Source organism: Eschrichtius robustus, chromosome X (assembly GCF_028021215.1).
Source record: "Eschrichtius robustus isolate mEscRob2 chromosome X, mEscRob2.pri, whole genome shotgun sequence".
Taxonomy (NCBI): Eukaryota; Metazoa; Chordata; class Mammalia; order Artiodactyla; family Eschrichtiidae; genus Eschrichtius; species Eschrichtius robustus.
This window is the reverse complement of record NC_090845.1, coordinates 106,062,194-106,081,747: the sequence shown is the minus strand read 5'-3', so window position 1 is coordinate 106,081,747 and position 19,554 is coordinate 106,062,194. Positions and strand designations below refer to the sequence as shown.

The 19,554-nt window shown below is 44.9% G+C and overlaps 1 protein-coding gene across 2 annotated transcripts; it reads right to left on the bottom strand.

Moving 5' to 3' along the window:
• Window positions 1-2,701: 2,701 nt before the first annotated feature.
• Window positions 2,702-18,687, bottom strand: ATP1B4 (ATPase Na+/K+ transporting family member beta 4). Of its 2 annotated transcripts, none has more exons than XM_068533567.1 (8): window positions 18,625-18,687; window positions 14,502-14,769; window positions 10,337-10,465; window positions 9,972-10,076; window positions 6,886-7,082; window positions 6,178-6,234; window positions 3,597-3,692; window positions 2,702-2,863 (listed from the first exon to the last, which is right to left on the bottom strand). In XM_068533567.1, the coding sequence occupies exons 1-8, from the start codon at window positions 18,685-18,687 to the stop codon at window positions 2,702-2,704; spliced, it is 1,077 nt and encodes a 358-aa protein (XP_068389668.1). The 2 variants fall into 2 exon arrangements, with proteins under 2 accessions (XP_068389668.1, XP_068389669.1); XM_068533568.1 differs by having other exon boundaries at window positions 14,514-14,769.
• Between the last annotated feature and the right edge of the window lie 867 nt (window positions 18,688-19,554).

The window sequence follows — 19,554 nt, the reverse complement described above, 5'->3', positions numbered from 1 at the left end:
CTATTCATTACTGCTTTGAAACTGTGGACACGATGGATTCCACTGAATGAGAAATACTGTATGACAAAAGATTCATAATTCCTTGTCTGTTTAATAGTCAACGTATTTAACAGGATAATGTATTATGTATAATATATAGCACCAGTTGAATCCCTGTGAAACGTTAACTATTCTAACTCAAATTTGACATATGTTTTTAAATGTTTGGGATATCATTCATTGATTTTTAAAAAGATGGTACTTCCTGGTAAGCAGCAGCTCAGAGTAGAAAGAGCACTGGACCTGGAGTCAGATGCAATGCAGGTTGTTTTCACTAAACACTCTAATATCCTTTCCAGATCTAATGTTCTATTACCTTTTACTACTAAATCTCGAGAGTTTGGTTATTTGAGGTAATTTTTAGGTGGCTTTAAAGTTGTTATCTTCAAGTTTGTTTCTTTTTAAAGGTTAGCTTTGAAAATGGAATTGGTAAGGAAAGGCGTTGGGAGGAGACAGTTTCATTGTTTTTTGTAGCTTCCACAAATCTGCTGTCGCATGTCTTTTAATCACTTGTTAATAGCAGTCAACCCCCCTTTACTCTGTCATTAAAGTTGGAAAGGTGTCTGGGAAGGAGATTCCAAAGAGCAGCAGCAGTCCTTTCTGCCATAAGCCAAGAGAGAAGCACTACCTGAGAGACTAGATTGCTGTGGTGTCTTTACATAAGTGGCTCAAATTCCCATGATTAAATAGCTTAGACTTTATTAAGAGAGTTCATTTAAGCGAATGCTGCTTTTGTTCTCAGATTTCCTTCTTCCCAACCCCACTTATATTTACATCTCCACATCAATGTCTGACCAATAGAAATCAAAAGCCTAAAATGTCCAAAAGTGATCTCAACATCTTCCTCTCCAATCCTGCTTCACTTCGTGTATTTCCAGTCTTAATCAACAATATCACTATCCCACTGGTTGTAGCCAAGCTCAAAACCTTGGCGTCATTCTTGACTCCTTCTTCTCCCTCGTTGCCCATTCCCCAGTCTCGCCCCTCTCCAATCCACCCTTCACATTGTGGCTGCCAAAGTGCTCTTTCTAAAAAGTAAATATGATCACAGAGCTTCCCTGCATAAAATGCTTTAATGACTCCTTTTCACCTACTCGATAAAACTCAAAGTCTTCTTTCAGTACCTGTATACATTTCTAGCCCAATCCACTGCCGCTCCCTGCCATTGCTCTGAGCCTTGTACACTCCAGCTACATGAACTGCTCACAGTTACCCAGACACACCGTGGTCTTTCGTGATTGTGACTTTGCATGTGAAATTTCCTCTGCTACTTTCTCAGCTTACTTTTCCTCATGTTCCCATAGCATTTCCACATACTAGTATTATAACTCTTGTCACACTATATTGTAGTTACTTCTTTACTTGTTTGTCTTCACTACCAGACTGTCAGTTCCCTGTTTTGGGAGAAGGTAAACATTGTAGAGGAGATTCAGACTCTGGATACTTCTAGGTGGCATTTAACCCTGCTTTGGACCCTGAGACACTATGCTCTTCTCTGATGCTTTCTTTTTCTCCTTGTCCCAGCCCTCCCCCTGGTGGAGGCGTTAAGGAGCAGTGGAATGGTCACATGGCCAAAGATAAGACAAAGCAGCCTGGCTGATCCACAACCTGGAGAAACATCTGCCTCATATCATTTTTTAAGCAAATGAAAAGCTGGCTAATGGGCCTTGAATTTAGGGTGGCCTGGCAGGAGCTTTCTGTCTTACCACGTATCAGCTGGGAGACCCTGATTTCAATCCCCAGCGCTGTAGCGAGGTGTGGGCGGGGACGGTCAACACACCTATCCCTGATGGTCTCAAAGAACATCACACTACTGTCAAACAAAGAGCTCAAGAAGAATTAGTTGGTGGAGATCTTCCTTGTTTTCTTCCTGTGTCTGAAGCTGAGACAAACCTTTCTGCAGGAACATTTGCCTTTGGATGATTACACCATAAAGCAAGGAATCTAATACCAGTCACATCCACATGGTAGGCGTTCTCCCCATTTGCAGTGGGCCTCACCTCCCAAAAAAAGTGATAGGGAAGGTCTATGTTCTGGTCTATCCCAGGACAATATCCAGTTATCACTGACTTCTGTCCCAGTTGAAGATAACCTAGTCTGTGAATCAGTATTTAGTTGCCCATGTGAGGCAGCCAGTTTCACAAGCACCCCTGGATATAGAGTTCCCTAGGTATGGTGCCCCTAGGTGTATTCTGGATTGGTCTGGTTGGTGATTCTCAGGGAAAGACCTTGCCAGGCAGGTTAACAAAAATGGTTAGTTATCAGCCTGGTTGGGAGGAATCTCACCTCTAAAAATAACAAATTTTTAGAAAACATGATGAATTTATAATCATTATGGAAATTCTCCTTCATGGCTATTGTGAATTTTATCAGATACTATGTTACACTACAATGAGACTTCTAGCAGCAAGAATGGGTTTTAGTTTTAAGTGGGAGAAAATGAAATTAATATAAGCTATTTGTCATCAGGAGAGACTACCTTTAAAAATCAAATAGCTCCCACAATGCCATTTCAAACATATGTCAAAGGCAAGGAAAGATGATCTACTGTCTCAGGTGTCCACTTGGCTGTGTCCCAACTGAAGAAAAAGAATTCAGGTGCTACCAGGGTAACATGAAATAAAACAGAAACAGAACTGGTGGGAGTGGCCCCCTGAAGTTCTTAGGTTTCTATGTTCAGAGTAAAGATTACCCTACCCACAAAACGATCATTGATGACATCATTTATGATGCCTTTGCCCTTCAGTTGGCACTGCACAGGCACCGCTTGGTTCTTCACTACATCTGTAAAGTGCATTGCCACCAGCGGGGAGGTGTAGTTAACCTGTAGGTGGAAGAACAATGAATTCTAAGTGTGAGGAGGGGAGGGTATGTAGGGGAGGGCAATAGGATGGAAGTGATCGGATAATCAGTGCAGGAGGATGGAACAACCTCCACAAAAGGAACTGAGTAAATCCCATGATGCCAGGTCACAAATGGCTAAAGCAACTGACATGCTCTCTCTGCCCTGGGACAGTGGAGAAATGACACATTTCTCTCATAAGTCAGTGTCAGTTGTCTGATTGTCCTCTGGGGAAAACCAATTCTAGCTCAGCGTGATATGATTTTCTGGATATCAGACCATGAATCAAACCAGAACTAGTACTTATCAAGTCTCCATGCTGGAGATGAAGTTTTCACTGCCCCAAGGCTCTAAGTGGGAGAAACAGGAAAGTGATTATTTGGGCATAATTTAGTGCAATGGCAAGTGATTTGTCTGCTCCTGGCTCTGCCACTAATTAGCTATGTGACCTTGGGCAAGTCACTTCCTCTCTCTGAACCCTAATTTCTCCATCTGTAAACTGAAGGAGTTAGGCCAGACCATGTCTGAGATTCCTTCAGATTTGGAAAGGAGCGGTTGGGATAGGAATTGGTAGAGGGAACTCCTAGTCTGGGCCAGCAGCTATTCACCCCTTTGCTACTACCTGCTGCTCCCTAATTCTCATAGATCCCAGCCAGCCCTTCCTTTGTCTCTGAGCCCTTTCTGACAGCAAAGACTGAAGGGAATACAGACTTACGTGAGTCAGTTTGCCATAGTAAGGGTAGTAACGGAGGTCAAAAGAAGCCGACTCTGGGTAGTAATTGATGGATCGGATGTCGTTTTCATCACCTCTCTGTAAGTAAAAGCAAGTACATGTCAGGTGCCGGGTCACTCAGTGAGATGGAGCCTGAGCTAAAGGGGCCTGTGTCCCAGGTGAAATCACTGTGTGACCCACAACTGTCTCAGGAAGACCATGAAAGCAGAATGGGGCATAGCTCAGCCCAGACTTATCCCCAGAGGAGTGTTTTCAGGGAGAGACTGTGCTTTGGCTTTTCAGTGCAAAGAACACTGAATAGAAGGCCCAGACCACGGAGGCTGAAGGTTCTCAGTCTGGCTCTATGCTGGCTCCTAGGGGACCCAGGCAGAAGGGCTCCAAAGGGCTTGCAGTACCCAGCGTTGCTCTGGCAAGAGGGCCTACCATGCCAGCCCCTCTCCAAAGAATCACACTGGTCCTGGTACCCAGTCTTGGACTTTGGAGCTGAGGCAGGTGTAAGTTGGAACATGCCTAGTGAATCCCACTCCACAACAACGTGCACACGGTGCGCTCATTTCTGGTTGAGGTCAGACCCACTGCACAGGGACCTGATGCATAGGGACACAGCCTGTAGTTGGCTCACCTAAGTGCATGTCTCTGACCACGTTCTCTGAGGTGCTTAGTTACAGGAGGTGGGGTCAGGAGGATAAGCAAGGGGGGAAATGATTAAATAAACAAGTCTACCCTCATCATATCATGTCAGGTAGGGGACTGCCCATTCTGCCCATGCGTTAGGCTTGCCCTAAATAGCAGAGGTCTAGAGGTTACTAGGGGACAAATAGTGCATCACTACTAGCAAATCATTCACTCGGGTCATGTGATTACTTGTATCGATATAGTATAATGGCTCTTAGTATAAACTGAGCTCTCCTTAATTTATTCTAATAATTACCTCATCATGCTTGATTTCCACAAGTGGGTGTGGATTTAACCAGTGTTGATTATTATACAATGTATAATGACTCAGTGTTTCTTTTTTTTTTTTTAAAGGACAGTTCTCAGCAAGGTTCGATGTAAGCTGAAAAATGCATGGCTTCCACTAGGGAACTATAAGCAGGACTCAATCCAATTAATTAATATGCTGGTTTAAGACTGAGTTCGTCTTTATGGTTTATTTATATATTCTTGTAAAAAGTAATGAAATTCATTTTTTTGTGAATGGTGTGTGGAATCAGTTCCACCGGTTTGCAGTCACACCTCACACGTGTGTATGTTTATACATGCTCACGTATATGTGACCAGAATGAATGTCCTTCCTACCTTGTTCACCTAGCAAGCACTGCCTGACCTTTCAAAGCTCAACTTCAGTGTCACCACCTCTCATGTGGAACTAACCTTTCCCTCTTTAATGTCCCCACTGCACCTTTCATAGCACCTGTATTACTTGATGGCCCTGATTTCAGAGACAGAATCTTATTTATCTTGGCACCCCCCAACACCTAGCAAAGTACCTGGTACTTAATAAGTGATCCATAAATCCTTGCTGAATGTGAACTATTGACTGAATAAATGCTGCCTTTTGCTGCTTTCTGATCTGCCACAATCAAGACTGGAGTTTTGAGCGGCATTTCTGGTACTGAGAATGGGGTTACCCGGCTTCACACGTTTGCAAGACAGCTGTCCAGGACTGGGGGTGTAGTAGATGTTACCAAACAGGAGGGAGCTACTGCCAGCTTTAAGAAACAAACCCCAGCAAACCCAAGATCTTTGTAGGCTTTTTCCTACAAAGGAGCTAATTGGCACAGATGAGATAGGAGTTAATGGTCCCTTGAAGGACAGTTAATCAGCATATTAATGGAGTTCTGTTTATACTTCCCTTGTAGTCATTTGTTATTGCAACACCCAGTGCCACTGGTCATTGCTGCAAAAAGTGAAATCAGTTTTATTTATTTATTTATTTATTTTTATACTGCTATATATGTTATATTGTAAAATATGTCAAAGAGTATGGAGGCTACACACACACACACACACACACACACACACACGATTTAAAGAAGAAGAAGAAAATTGACCCCTGAAGACCTCCACCCAAGTTAAGAAACAGATCAGAGCCTGTCTTTCCACAAACACTACCTAACTTTTGTGATATCATTCCCTTGCTTTTCTTTTGGGAAATCAGTTTTAAAAGCAGGGACTAATGACTCTAATGAAAGCTGCTTGTTTAGTTCAAAGAAACAAGTAATTAGAGCTAAAAGCAAAAGTGTAAACAGAATTCCCGTTAATGACTTGGCACATTGTTGTTTCCTGCTGTGGCCCTTAGCTGAGGTTCAGTCTTTGGCTTTCACAGGTATAAATCAGCACACACACACACACACAAACACTACACACACGAATACACATGAATGGAATGCTTTCTGGAAACAGGGAGGCCCGAAGGTATAAATGGAGGTGTAGTTATGAAAAGATTAACCCTTTCCCTAACCCTTAGGCAACCATCCATGGTAAAGCCCTTGGAAGGGATGACCCACCCTTTTGCATGAAACAGATGTGCTAACAGTACTTACTCAAAAAGGCACTTTACCTGAACTTTGCAGGAAACCTTCACAGGGTCTCCAGGCTCAGGACGAAAGCCAACAATCTAGCAAAAGAAAACCAACGTTTTTTTAAAAAACAAAAACCAAAACAGATTTGACAGTAAAAATACAGCTTTTCTAAATCCCCCTTGAGTTGTCCTTTCTTTAGGCATAAACTTGATCTATTTTGCCCTCTCAGAAATGTTACAGAAAGCAGAAAATGCAAAGTATCTTCAGAGCTGCTCAGCTCAGCTTAGTTCTTATTTTATTTGTGCCTGATATTCATACAATGGTAACTGCAGCAGGATTACCCTGAAAATGTAAAGAACGTACTGGGTCAAGAGGAGTGTGCCTGGTAAGGCTCTGCCACACCTGAGGCATGGCAGGAGAGAAGGAAAATGCATTTCTTGTGATATAAGAATTGTCCCCCATGCCACCCCCATGTCAGTCCCCTGTTCCAAACAGCTCAAGATCTCATTCCTGACAAAGCATCAAAGGTTTAGGGGTGCTGGAGAAGAATCAAAATAGAACGTGTTCAGGGAGAAAAGGAATTATTGCTTGGTAGGTTTGTCTGGTTGTTTGTATTAGTGATGCTCTTGGTAAAAATGGCCAAACTTACAGTGTATGAAGACAGAGCCCAAGAGAAATGGAGTGGCCAGAGCCCTCCTACCCAACTCATCCGCTTATCATAGCCAGAGTGACAAGGGCCAATATACCCGGTTCATCTTTAGAAGGATGCAGGGCTGTCCAGTAGAGTAGCCAAAAGTAGGGTCCTCCAGGCCAGAGCAGTTCTTCAGGAAGGAGCGCTTAAATTGGCAGGCCTTCTTGTCCTCATCCTCATCACCATCTTGGATGAAGTATTGGCCCGGGGGGCAATCTACATTCATTTCCTCTTGAAGACTGTCATTATAACCTAAAGCGTGGGTGGCAAAGGGTCATGTTAGATAGGTACTACAGAGGAAGGCCATGTTTTCAGTAGTTCTCTTCCCTAGTTTCCTTTCTCCAGCTTGCTTGTGTTCCTCTGAAAGCCCACTCAGTTTGTCCTAGGGCCTGTGACCTGGCATCAGGTGCCCAAGGCCCTTCATCAGCAACATCCCTCCAAGAAGCCTTCTGGGCTGGTCCCCTCAGCCCACTTTGATTGCCTGTCCCCTTGCTTTTCATTCCCTTGAACTTCTTCGATATCTGTCTCTGGATTGTATGTTGATCGCTTTATAACTTTTCTCTATTTTTCATTATTTCCTTTCCGATACGGTAAATTGTAAGCTTGGAGGGCTGCCTTTTCTACCTCTGGGAGAGGAATAAGCAACGTAGTAGATGGATTTTGGAAGAAGGATTGAATCATATCAAGGCATGGCATATATAAGGAGGCAAAGCCCCTGGGTTAAATCTCTTTAAGTTCGGCCTAGGAAACATCTCTCTTTGAGGTCAATGAGAGGCACTGGATGCAAGACAGTGAAAAGTGTGTGCTGTGGGACAGAGGAAGGGGGAGGACGAAGAGGAGGAGATAACCAGCTCCTCATTCTTTACAGAGGGAAGCTAGCACTGCAAAATAGAAGCTTAGGTTGAAAGACAGAACACAATGACAACCATAGGGGTCTCCACTGAGAGGGTGAGGGGGTGAGGTCTTGTCTACTGAGACCTGAGGCACTCAGAGTTAGTGTCCCTTTACACTGGATGGAATTTAACATGTGTCCAAGGTACATATATCAGGGAGAGAGCTGAAAAGGGCTATCTGTGAGCTGACTTTTTGGGCTACTAGATGCCAGAGAACTGGACTTTAGAAATTACTGCATTATTTCCAGTTTGGTTCTAAATGATGGAATCCAGTTAGTCCTGTTAGATCCAGCCCCCATGCATTCATGTTCCAAGTAGCTCAGTTTTTTAGAGGAGATTGTGCACCTACGATCCACCAGCGTTACAACTCCAGACGTATTGCTGGATCCTCATCTAAACAGATTGTGACTTGAGTTTGATATTAGAAGCCACTGGGAATTTTAAATCTATTCTAATTATGGCTAAGCCTTTATTTTTCCTTTGACAAAGCTACATTCAATTCAAGGTTTTGTTTTAATCTCTCTCTCTCTCTCCCTCTCTCTTTTTTAGAGTAAACTATGTTCAAATAACAACTTTCTAAATAGAAGCTCTAATCATGTGCTCCTTGTTTCTCTTGAGGTAGTTCCATTAAAAATACTGTGACATGGACATGACCCTTATTGCAAAATCCCTGTCCTCATGGGAATGAAACTGATACTCTGGGATGTCTATTTCAGAGATGTGTTCCTTTTTAACAGGGCGTATTATCTACACTTAGGAACTAAAAAAACCCAACGCTTTTCCTAATGTTCCCCACCTGTGTCATCAGGTCAGCATTGATATTTCTGAATCTACTACCTTCTCAGAGGAATTTCCTCAGCAGAGATTCTGGCAGTACATTTGCAATAGCTCACAAACATTTTGAAAGAAAAGAAGATATTGTGCTGGCTATGATGCCCAAAACATTTTTGGGAGCCGAAAGTGGAACTTCATGGATTCAAAAAGAACCCAGCCCCTCTAATTTTACAGGTGAGGAATCTGAACCTCAGACTTAATCAAGATGACACTGAGCATTACCAATACAAAGCTGAGTTTCTAACTCCTGGTCATATGGCAGCAGCAAAGAATTATGAAAAGCAGAACTTCTCGAGCTTTAATGGACATACAGATCACCTGCGGATCCCCATTCAGCAGGTCTGGGTGGAGCCTGAGATTCTGCCTTTCCAACCAACTCCCAAGTGATGCTGATGCTGCTGGTCCCTGGGTCACACTTTGAGTAGCAAGGGTGTCGAGAACACAAACAAGGGTTTAAATTAAACACTACTGCTACTGGGAGACTTTGATCACATTTCTTCTCCTTCTGAGCCTCAGTTCCCCCAATGGGGACGATAGACTCTGCTATGCAGGGTTAAAGTTCAGTGACAACATTTACACATTTAAATAACACTTCCTATCACATAAGAGAATCCTCTTAATTCAGTGCACATTCTGTTGGCCACCCCCATCACCCCACTTCAGCCAGGCCAGGAAAACCAAACCTGGCTTTTTTCCACAAATAATAGGTGCAGTAAACCCATGGGGGCTACTCTTTGATAGCTGGATAAACACAGAGACTGTGTGCTCTGTGTTTAACCTTAACCAAGCTGCTACCTCAGTTTTCGCCCTGTGTAAGGGCTTCTCAGAAAGCCATTCATTCGCCCCTGAAACTGTATCTGATGACGCTATAGAAAACACTTGCTGTCAAAATGTTGGAGTGAGTGCCACCCAGAGATTCTTCCTCTAACTCCCTTTTGGACTGCTATTTAAATGAAGACCCTTGTTCTTCTCCTTTAAGACGGATCATCTCCAAGAAATGAATTCTCTTACCTTGAGAAAACATAGGAGGCAAGAATCTTCCTGTTCTGGAGAACACTCTTCTTTTCTCACCACTACCTCCCCCTCGAATTATCTTTTATAATTGATCATTATTGAGCCATCTGGATGTGCCCGGGACATAACTAGGTGCTATAGGGTGTTCAGGAAGAGAAAACAAGTTCTCTACCCCAATGAACTTATCATCTTACTGGCTTATATGCTTTCAAGGCAACATACAATCACAAACCACAGCAGTTTTGATTGTATCTGCAGGTGCTGAGGGGGATGCATGGTAAGGAAAAACCAGAATGGGCAGTGCTAGTAAGACTGGGATTTCTGAGCCAAGTGAATTTTGAATTTTGAGTTCCCACCCATCACCTTTCCAAAGAGATTCTCACCATTCAGAGGAACTTACCCTGGAGAAAGCCATTTAGACTAATCACATAATGCTGCCAAGTGTCAGGTTCAGAAACGTTGAAGTTGAAGTTAAGGCTATGGGCGAAGGGTCTGATCATAACTCCTGGCAATGAAAACAGGTCTTGGATATATTAACCCATTCTTGGGATAATTTTTTTGTATCGATTCCCATGAAACCATTTCCCCCCAGGCAATCAAAATGAAAAGGACCATAATTTGCCAAGTACCATTTTACTTTTACTCTTAATAATTGAATCCCTAAGTCATTACTGGGAAGAGCCAAAGTTAATTGAAGCTGAACATGCTGTGCAAGCAGATTTCTGTCCAGCAAGTTCTGACAGCACAGGGTATTTGGGCACTCACCAGGAGGCTTCACCCTCTCAGTGAAGGTCGGCATGTAAGGACTGATGGTCAGAAATAGCGTGTACATGCAGAGGGTGATCACAGCGGCCAGGGAAGCATAGAAGAAGAAGTAAATGACTAAGATCAGGCCTGCAGAACAATCACAGATGAGGGTGGTCAGTGCTGGCCAACAAGCCCTGCCTCTACACTTGAACTCATGAACCAGAACCAACCCAAACACGTGACATGGCTTTTTTAAAATTCCCCAGATTCAGTATGTCCTTGCTTATTCAGATTTCACCAATTTGAAATTGGTGAGAATTGCGTCAGAGGTCTGATTGCAGTTTACCTTTACAGCATCTCCGATGGAAGGGCTTGCTGAGCAAATGATGACCGTGAACAAGATTACAGGGGAGTGGAGTTTAAAGTACTGCAGAGGGCAAATTGCTTGGGAGTCCTCTGGGCAATGGTTGATGTCCTAAGTACAAATCATTCTTCGCTATTCCTTAAAGTAGGTGCCCTAAAGAGTCCTAGCAGCTTGGTTCCAGTGATTATATGTATTTGCAAGTGATGAAAACAGCATTTCTTTTCACATAGCCTATAATTCAAACCTTTGATTCGTTTCCACTGGATGTGCCTCTAATGAAGGCAAAGTGAGGTTTCACTTTACGTATTTCAAATCTTCTTCATCTTTGGCAAAACTCTAAGTGACTCTGCTTTCCAAAAAGAACACTAACGCAGAATGGGGAAGGGAGGAGGGGCAAACTGTACTTAATTACTGACACCTGCTACCTGTGAGCTCAACCTGTGAGCTATAAGTTATAGAACCTCCTGGCACCCCCGATTCCTCGCAGGTAAAATGGGGATAAGTTCAGCACTTACCTCATATTCTGATCAATATCCCTAACAATATTTGAAATTCAGCCTTTCCTTACATCCTGTCCTGACTCTACCACTTCCTAACTGTTTAATCTTAGACATGCTATTTACCTCTCTGGGCCTCAATTTCCTCATCTGTAAAATGAGGATAATAATAGTACTTACTTCTTAACATTGAATAATGCATATAAATAGCATAGCAGAGAGCCTGGCATATACTAAGTGCTCTGTAAGTGGCAGTCTTCATCATTGTTATTATTAATATTATTATTGCCATAGGACCAGAAGCACAGTTGTGTGAATTCTTCCTCTGTGGGCTGGATTAGCACTAGGTTTGCCCCAGGATTAGGCAGCACAGAATGAGTGAATGAGCATGAGATTGCTGCTGAGAAGCTCTTTCAAGTCCTCTTTGGGGCTCTCTCAGAAAATAATATCTAGCTCCGCTCACAGCAGTGACATGATGTCGGAGCTACAGATTTGAACTGAATCATGAACCAGAAACCGGAACAAACCACAAAACTTTGCTGTACCCCAAACCAAATCCAAATATTAATTTTTAAGTTGAACCATGAACCAAATAAAATGAACCAAAAAAAAAAAAAAAAGAAAAAAAGGAGTAGGGAAAAGGAGAAAAAAATTCTTAGTAATCTAACTAGAAGTGAACCTTTATGTTTTATAAGATGAACTAAAGCAGAGCTGGAATATGAACACATTGATTCAGTTGGAGTCCCTGGAGAAGAAACAGCAGCACCTCGTGTGCCTGTGATACTTGGCTGCTGCCCGCCTGCTGCCCTGATGGGATGTGCCCTGTGACTCCTCCTCCATCCCTCTACCCCCATCCCCATCCTGGGAACCGATCAACAGCTGGAGCCATCCTGGGGGACCAGAAGGCTCAGTTTCATGGATGAGAGGAAAGCAATAGAATACAGGTACATTCCCCTGGAGATATCTTCCTTCTTGCCCAGAATGTGTGGCCAGGAAGCTGTAGATGGGAGAACGGCACTAGCAAGGAGTCCCCTCAGCTTTGCCCAGGAGTCTGTGCCCTGGAGTCTGTGATAGGCTAACTGTCTCAGCTACACCACCCCCTGCCCCCGGCAAAACCAAGCACCGTACCCACCTGAACCCATTGATCCCTCCAACCCTTTCTGCTCCAAATGTCCAAGTTTTACTTGGGCTGCTCCTCTAGGTAATCCAGAGTTTTCTCCTGAATGCCCCACCCAAGCTTGGATAGACCATTATATCTTGAATAGACTAGGTACCCACGATCCCAACTCTTCAGTCCTTCCACTGAAACACCCCATCAGGTCCTGAGGCCCTATCCATCAGGGCCTTGCTCATTGCTAGAGTTCATGAAGACAGCATGATCTTCTGGCAAGAGAATGAACTCCAGTGTTCATCCAACCTGGGTTTGAATCCCAGTACTGCCACTTTATTAACTGTGTGACTTTAGATAAGTTACTTACCCTCTCTAAGCCTCAGTTTCTGCATCTGTAAAATGGGGATAATAATATTACTACCTCATACAGTTCTTGTCAGTACCCAATAAAATAACATAAAGCTCCTAAGAAGAGAAGTTGCCCAGCTATCAGAGGAAAAGCCCAGAATATAATAATAGGCTGGGTGAATATGTTGGTCATTTTGATGTCCAGGCTGGGACAGTGTTAGTAAGTGCTTAAGTGGCACCTACTTCTCAAGCAGGAGGGCAGCAAGGCATGTGGCAGCCTAGGCATTAACATCACTATTTGCCCTTTGCCCAGGGGTAGCCCGGGCTTTCCTTAGACCCGCTACCCCAAGGCCTGGATATGGCCTACCGTGCAGTGTCCCCACTGCCATATCTTCCCTGGGCACTTGAACCTTCCTCCCTCATCCCCACTTGTTGGCCTATGGATTGTTCTCCGCAGGCGCAGTTGGGATCAGCTCATCTGGTTAAGTTCCAATGGCTGGCTGTTTAAGGGTTAACGTAGGGCTCCCTCTCCCAGAATCACACTTGCATTTCACAAGGCCTGTTTTTCCAGTCCTCTTTAGGCAAGGGAGAAACAGCTGTGCCCCTTTTGGAGCCCCAGTGAGTGTCCAGCATTTGTCTGCAGCTTCCAGAACGTCGGAATGTTCCTTGAATGGTACATTTGTTCCAGTTGAGAGTTCGAGGGATGGGCAGGGGTGGGGCTGGGAACTGAAGAGGGGTGAAGGGAGGTGGGTGTTGTTCAGAGCCCCACACCTGCTTTTGCTAATTCCAGGCAGCAGGGCTGGCTGTTTCACCCTGACTGAGCTGAATTAGAAACATAAACTACAAAGGAGAGAATTCTCAGCCAAAGGGGCCTTTAGAAGGCATGACCATCGACTTTAGCAACCTAGACCCTTGGCACTGGGAGACTCTTATTTTATCCATAGAGTTATCTATTTTTTTTCTTCTGTGGGTTAACTGAATTCAAACCAGCAGCTGCTCTTTTCCTGGGATGTTCAGAGACTATGGCGAGTGTGAATTTTACCACAAGCTAAATCTCCTGAGAAGGATCAACATTAATAGTTCAAGAGGTGAGTAGGACCCTGGGAGAGGAGTGCTGGGGAAGCTGTGAAGTAAAGGTGGTGGCAGCATGTGGTACAAAGAGGAAATGCTGGGGACCGCAATTCTGCCATTGATCAAGCAATATGGGGACTCAGCCTTAAATTGCTAGAAATGATTCCTTTAACCCATTTCTCTCTATACACCATGGGATCGATCACAAAGCACCTGCAAGCTGGGGCCAGGGGCAGCCATGGCTCTCCTTCACTGATATTACGAGGTGAAATGACGAGGCTGTACAAACCCTTGGTCAGGTTAGCAGGGACTTGGGTCTTGTATCCTAGGAATAGTCTTCTGCATAGTACTTTGTACTTTACAATTTTAACATCTTATTGGAGCCTCAGGCTGATCCTGTGAGAGAGGTAAGGCAGATACTGTTTCCTTCATTTAGCAGGTGAGGAAACTGAGGCTCAGAGAAGATAAACGATGAGCCCAAAGTTACAGACAGAAAGTGACAGGGCTGGGGCTTCAAAGAAATCTGCACTTTTTCAACTCATTCTTACTGTCTCTCTGCACTGCAAATGCTATTGAGCCCAGTGTATTTCAGCTATACAATCAAGTTCGTTCACCCACTTGGGAGTTTGTTCTGATGAGATCTGCCCATTATTTCCCTAGGCAGTGATCCTGTTACATGAAGTGCTAGAGAACTTTGCAGACAAGCCCATCCAACGTATGGTAAAGGAGTCCTGGACACCAAGCCAAAAGCAAAGGACACCCGACTGGGGCATTGGGACAACTGGGACTTACTCCAACTCTGACCTGTTCGGGCCAGAGACATCCTTTTCTCCGGATCCCACAGGTATTCGTTCACGATCTGCCATTTCCGCCACCAGGCACTGCCTGTTTCCTGAGTCTGACTCTCTTCCTCCTCCTTTTCCTCTTCTTCTTTCTCCTCCTCCTCCTCCTCCTCCTCCTCCTCCTCCTCCAAATCAGGTACCACCACCACCCGAGCCTCTTCTTCTGCTTCTTCCTCTTCATCTGCTAAGTAGTTCTGGTTCACTTCATCCTGATCATCCTGAAACATTGACAAAACACAATCCCCTTTTTGGAGAAGAAAATTTCCAATGGCACATCCCACCAGCCAAAATAAATGGAAAACGACTCAATATTTGGAGATGCTTCAGATGTCCACTTACCCATACACATACCTGTTGTTACAAGAGGCAGATTTCTTTCTCTCTGTTCTTTTGCAGGAAATATCCTTTCTATGACCCATTTTGACCCAATATTCTTTCCATAGAGGTGCAAGTTTTATTCTCGGCTTCAGGCATTTGGGCTCTTCCCCTAGGACTGCTCATGTCATTACTCTGTCCTGGGGCCTTGGCTTCTCGCTTAACTTTGTCTGGCCTGTCAGGGCAGAGCTGAGCTCAACACTGGAGGATGGAGTAGTTTTAGACACTTGTGTCCGTGATGGCAAATTCTCAGTCTAAGCCAGCTTTGTCCTAACACCCTGTACACTTTCAGCTGCTCAACCTCACCATCCTAAGTTGTGTCTAAAAATAGCCTGGGATAGACATCAGGAGGAGAGGCCAGCTGCTGTACCCCTCCTCAAAACTTAGACTGCCTTCCCAACAGAAACAAGAGATGGGGGCGTTACTTGCTGCTTCTCTGACTGTTGCCCACAATGGAACCTCCTCCTGCCTTAAGCAGGTTGGACAGACCACCTGAGGGCTGGCACGGCAACTGATACTTCCTTCATCTTCCCCCCACCAACCCCATACCCTAGGCAGAAATCTGGGCACGTAGTAAATGCTCAGCACATATTTGTTGATTGACTGATTGCAGCCATTACTTGAGATCTGAAACTGTAATCTTCTCCGAGTGGTTCTAAGAAAATTAAACAAACAAACAAAAAACAACAACAACAAAAAAGAAAAACCCAGACTTCACCAAATGGTATTTCCAATGCCTCCCAGCCACGGGCTGGAGGGTTGGATCTTTGCTCTTTGTGGGTCTGAGGCCACCGTCCCTTCTCTCCGCTGTCCAAATCTGAAGAGTGGCGGGGCCTGTGCACCTGTTGGGGTTGGATGTGTCAAATGATAGAGGCCAGGGGCTCTGTGCTGCCCCCTCCCTGCCTGATTCCTCAAAGGCCATTTAGAGGACACTCAGCTAAAAGGGCTGCCATGGCCGGGGGGGAGGGTCAGAAAACTGGATTGTTCAGAATCAGTAAAAGTGATACAGCGTGACAAGGCTATACTCTCAGCATTCAGTCTGCCCGGCACTATCTAGCTCTTGATTATAAGCACTCTTGAATTGCTCTCTAGTTTGTTCAAATGTACAGCTTTATGTCACGCGCCATATCAGCGCTGACAGGGACCTTGAAGATTCACTCCTCCATGTGAGGCCCAGAGAGGGGACAGGATCTAGCCGAAATCACTCAGCAAGGTCATGATAGAGCTGACAGTCTCAGAACCGCGTTTCCTGGTACCCTGGACGATGATGCTTCTCACTCTGAGCACAAGTGCCTAGAGGCGCTTTAGCAGAGGTGGTTTATGGAGCACGACGATGTGGTAGAGTCTGTGTTCCCAAGACAATGAAGGTGCTTATAATCAGAGATTTCTAACTGACAAGGACTCACAGAGTAAGGCTTAGGAAAATAAACCTGAATGGATTAATAAATGTTCTTAAATCTCTTTCCCTTGTGCGTGAACATATGTACCCATTTGACCTCCAGAATGACATTCTGAGCACCCGGGGGCAGGGTCCATATTTTCTAACTCCTTGATGGCTCTCCACGGTGTGGAGCCTGCAGCTAGGTAACCAGCGGGTACTGAACAAACGTCAGTGATGACTGCCCGACTGAAAACTCCTGAACCAGAGCTCTGGGGGAATGCTCTCACAGAGCTTGCTGCTCTAGCCTCAGCACTCATTTGGACTGTAGTGGGTCGTCATCATGGCCCCCAGAGAATCTAATGCAACAGAGAATTTGAAGTGTAACATTTCAACTTGGAGACATTTATATTCCCTTTATATTTTCTGGAAAACTTCCTTTTCTCTCCTTGTTGCCTCTTTGCCTGCCCTCCACCGAGGAGGCAGCTGGCTTTGGCCTCAGCCTGATCTTATTTGTAGATATGAGCTCTCACGATAATCCCATTAAAGATGGCTTGTCATTAAAGCTTTACCCTCCCGGGAAGAATTAACCTTCTCAGAGCTAATTTCCCCACGGCTCTCACACTGCCTGAGCTTCAGGAACCGCAAATACCTTTTCCCCTCTCCCCTGCTTCCAGGTATAGGAGAACCTCACGTTGTACAAGAGAGGCACTTTTGTGCAACTAACTATTTAACGGAATCCAGTAGGGAATCCTTTGGTAATGAGAGGGTCTGTTTTTGTCAGTTTCCTAAAGTGGCACTGCCCTCATGTGATAGTGTGTGTGAGTGTGCTGGGGCCATCGTGTTGCCCTAAAAGGAAAGAGTCTGAAGGGCAGAAGGTGGCTCCATTTTGAGCACTCTAAATATATAAACATATAAACAAATGTATAAACAAACAGTATGACCCGAAAGATAAATTCGTGCCCTGCATTAACACCCTGTAAACATTCGAACAGTTGGTTAATTGTCAAAGAGACATTAGCACCCGATTATTCACTGCATCAAATAATTTCTTTTTAACTTTGATCAAGTAGCCCCTATAAAGAGCAAGATCCCCTGATGCATTTAAAATCCAAACCAGTTGACAGATAATTGAAATTATACACAACGCTTTAGCAGCATTATAGCGAGAAGATGCCAAGTAAGGAATAGTTATGTATGCCCTACAGACTGTGACTGCTCTGAGACCTGGAAGGGACTTTGGGGATGTCAAAAGAGAGATTCTACAAACTGGCTGGAAAGTTATGAGAAGCCCTCCGCAGGTTGATACGGGGTTGGAAGAATTCGTGTCTTCCTCTGCTGGCTGTCGACAGTCTCCACTTAGCTCCCTGGTTATATAAGTGGACATTCCCCAAGAAAAATGGATTAAGCTTTGTTTCTTCCTGGGGCCCAGATCACAACCCTCTCTGGGGGAGATTTCAGAATATACGTCCCCGCAAAAAAAAAAACTACTGCATGTGGCATATATTCATGATTTCTAGCAAAGTAAACGCAAAGAAACTTTGGGTTCAAAAAAATTTCTAATGCACCCTGGAGATAAATGGTGACATTGAAGGTGGGGTGCGTGAGTGTTGGGCAGGGCGGGGTGGCAGGCAGGGAGGCAGTGGGCTAGGGAGTGGCATGCTGCAAATATGATGGAAAGAGCACAACATCAGAAGTCAGGAAACTTACATTCTCACTTTGGCTCTTCCAGTAACTTGCAAGTCACTCCTGTGCTCTGAGCCCCAGCAGCCTCCTTTACATAATGAGGGGTTCTGGAGAGATGATGTCTAGGACTGCTCCCAACTTCTATCTAGGATTCCATGCTTTTAGCCATCGTTTGGAATTTCTGCTTTAGAAAAGAGCAGCTGGGTTCCTAAGAAGCTACCACCCAAAGCGACTGAGACAGCTGGGTAGGCAGCGCCTTTCATTTCCTCTTCCCCTTCCCTTCTTTCTTGGCTAAATTTCTTGCTATCGGAATGAAACCTCTATGCCCAGACTCCAAAAGGTCTGTTCAAATTCTAGACTCCCACGAAAAAATTTTAGAAGCCCCCTTATTCTCTGGCATCTTCCCCTTCCCTTATGTTTGTTGCACAGGAAGAGGGGCTTCCTCTTTCAATCCAGCAATTTAGGGTGCAGTGGGGTACTGGGAGTCACTGCTCAAGCTTGAAACAATGGGCTTCCTTAAACTTCACTGTTCCTGCCCATCTTAAGGAGAAGCAGCCCTAAGCCACGACCTATACAACCCCCAACCCACCCCACTAAGAAGGGACAGCAAAATATTCTGCTCCCTGGGACTCACAAGTCTGTAGCGATAACCGTAAGGAAAGGCCGGAGCCCTTCTGGACCGGAGCTGCCTTCTCATGGCTGTTCAGTGGGCAAAGACGCGGCAGAGGCAGGCAAGTGGCTGAGAGCTCTGGAGCTTCTGCTGGTACAGGAGACACTGGTTGCTGGGGATACTTGGCGCCTAGTAAAAGTGAACCCTCCTGGCATGAGCCCTTCCCCAAAATAATCTAACATGCCCCGCTCTCATTGGTTGGCCCCTTCCCTGAATCAAAGGAAAGCCCTTATGGAAAAGCAAGCTCATCATTACAGGGAGGGGGAGATATTCTGGGTCACGAGGATGAGCGACTCACCACCCCCCCCCGAACTTCATGTCTCTTCCCACTCCCTGCTCTTCTCTAGCGCCTGAGCTACTATGGGCCCAATGGAAATCTTAAGTTGTGTTCTTCTCAACTGAGAGTTGGATATCAGTGTGTGCAGGGGGTGGGGCGTGGGTGGGAGTTGGGGGTGAGGGGAGTTGGCCAAGAATAACTTTCTTTTTTCATAAGGCTGATCTCATGCAAAAGGATCTAGGGTGTCAGGAAAGATTCCCTTTGCTCTCCCCACCTCCCCCCACACACGCACCAAGCCACCTACGATATTCCTTATTTGTGTCAATCCACCAGCCCCTTAAAGGTGGATTATGCGTTCTGATTTTAGAGGCCAGGCTCCTGCTTTGCCCCTCCCTGCCCAAAGAGGATCTTGGACATAAGAAGCCTTTTTCTAGCATACATGTCAGCATGACCCCATCAGCACTACCCCTCACACACACACCCCTTGGAATCCTGGCCAAATTTCTGTAGTGGTTGAGATCTATATTTATCCCTTAGCATCAGGGCAGGGAACAAGCCAGAACTTTGCAGTGTCAGTTTCCCAGAGATATATAACTCCTGAAGCCAATGTGGGATCC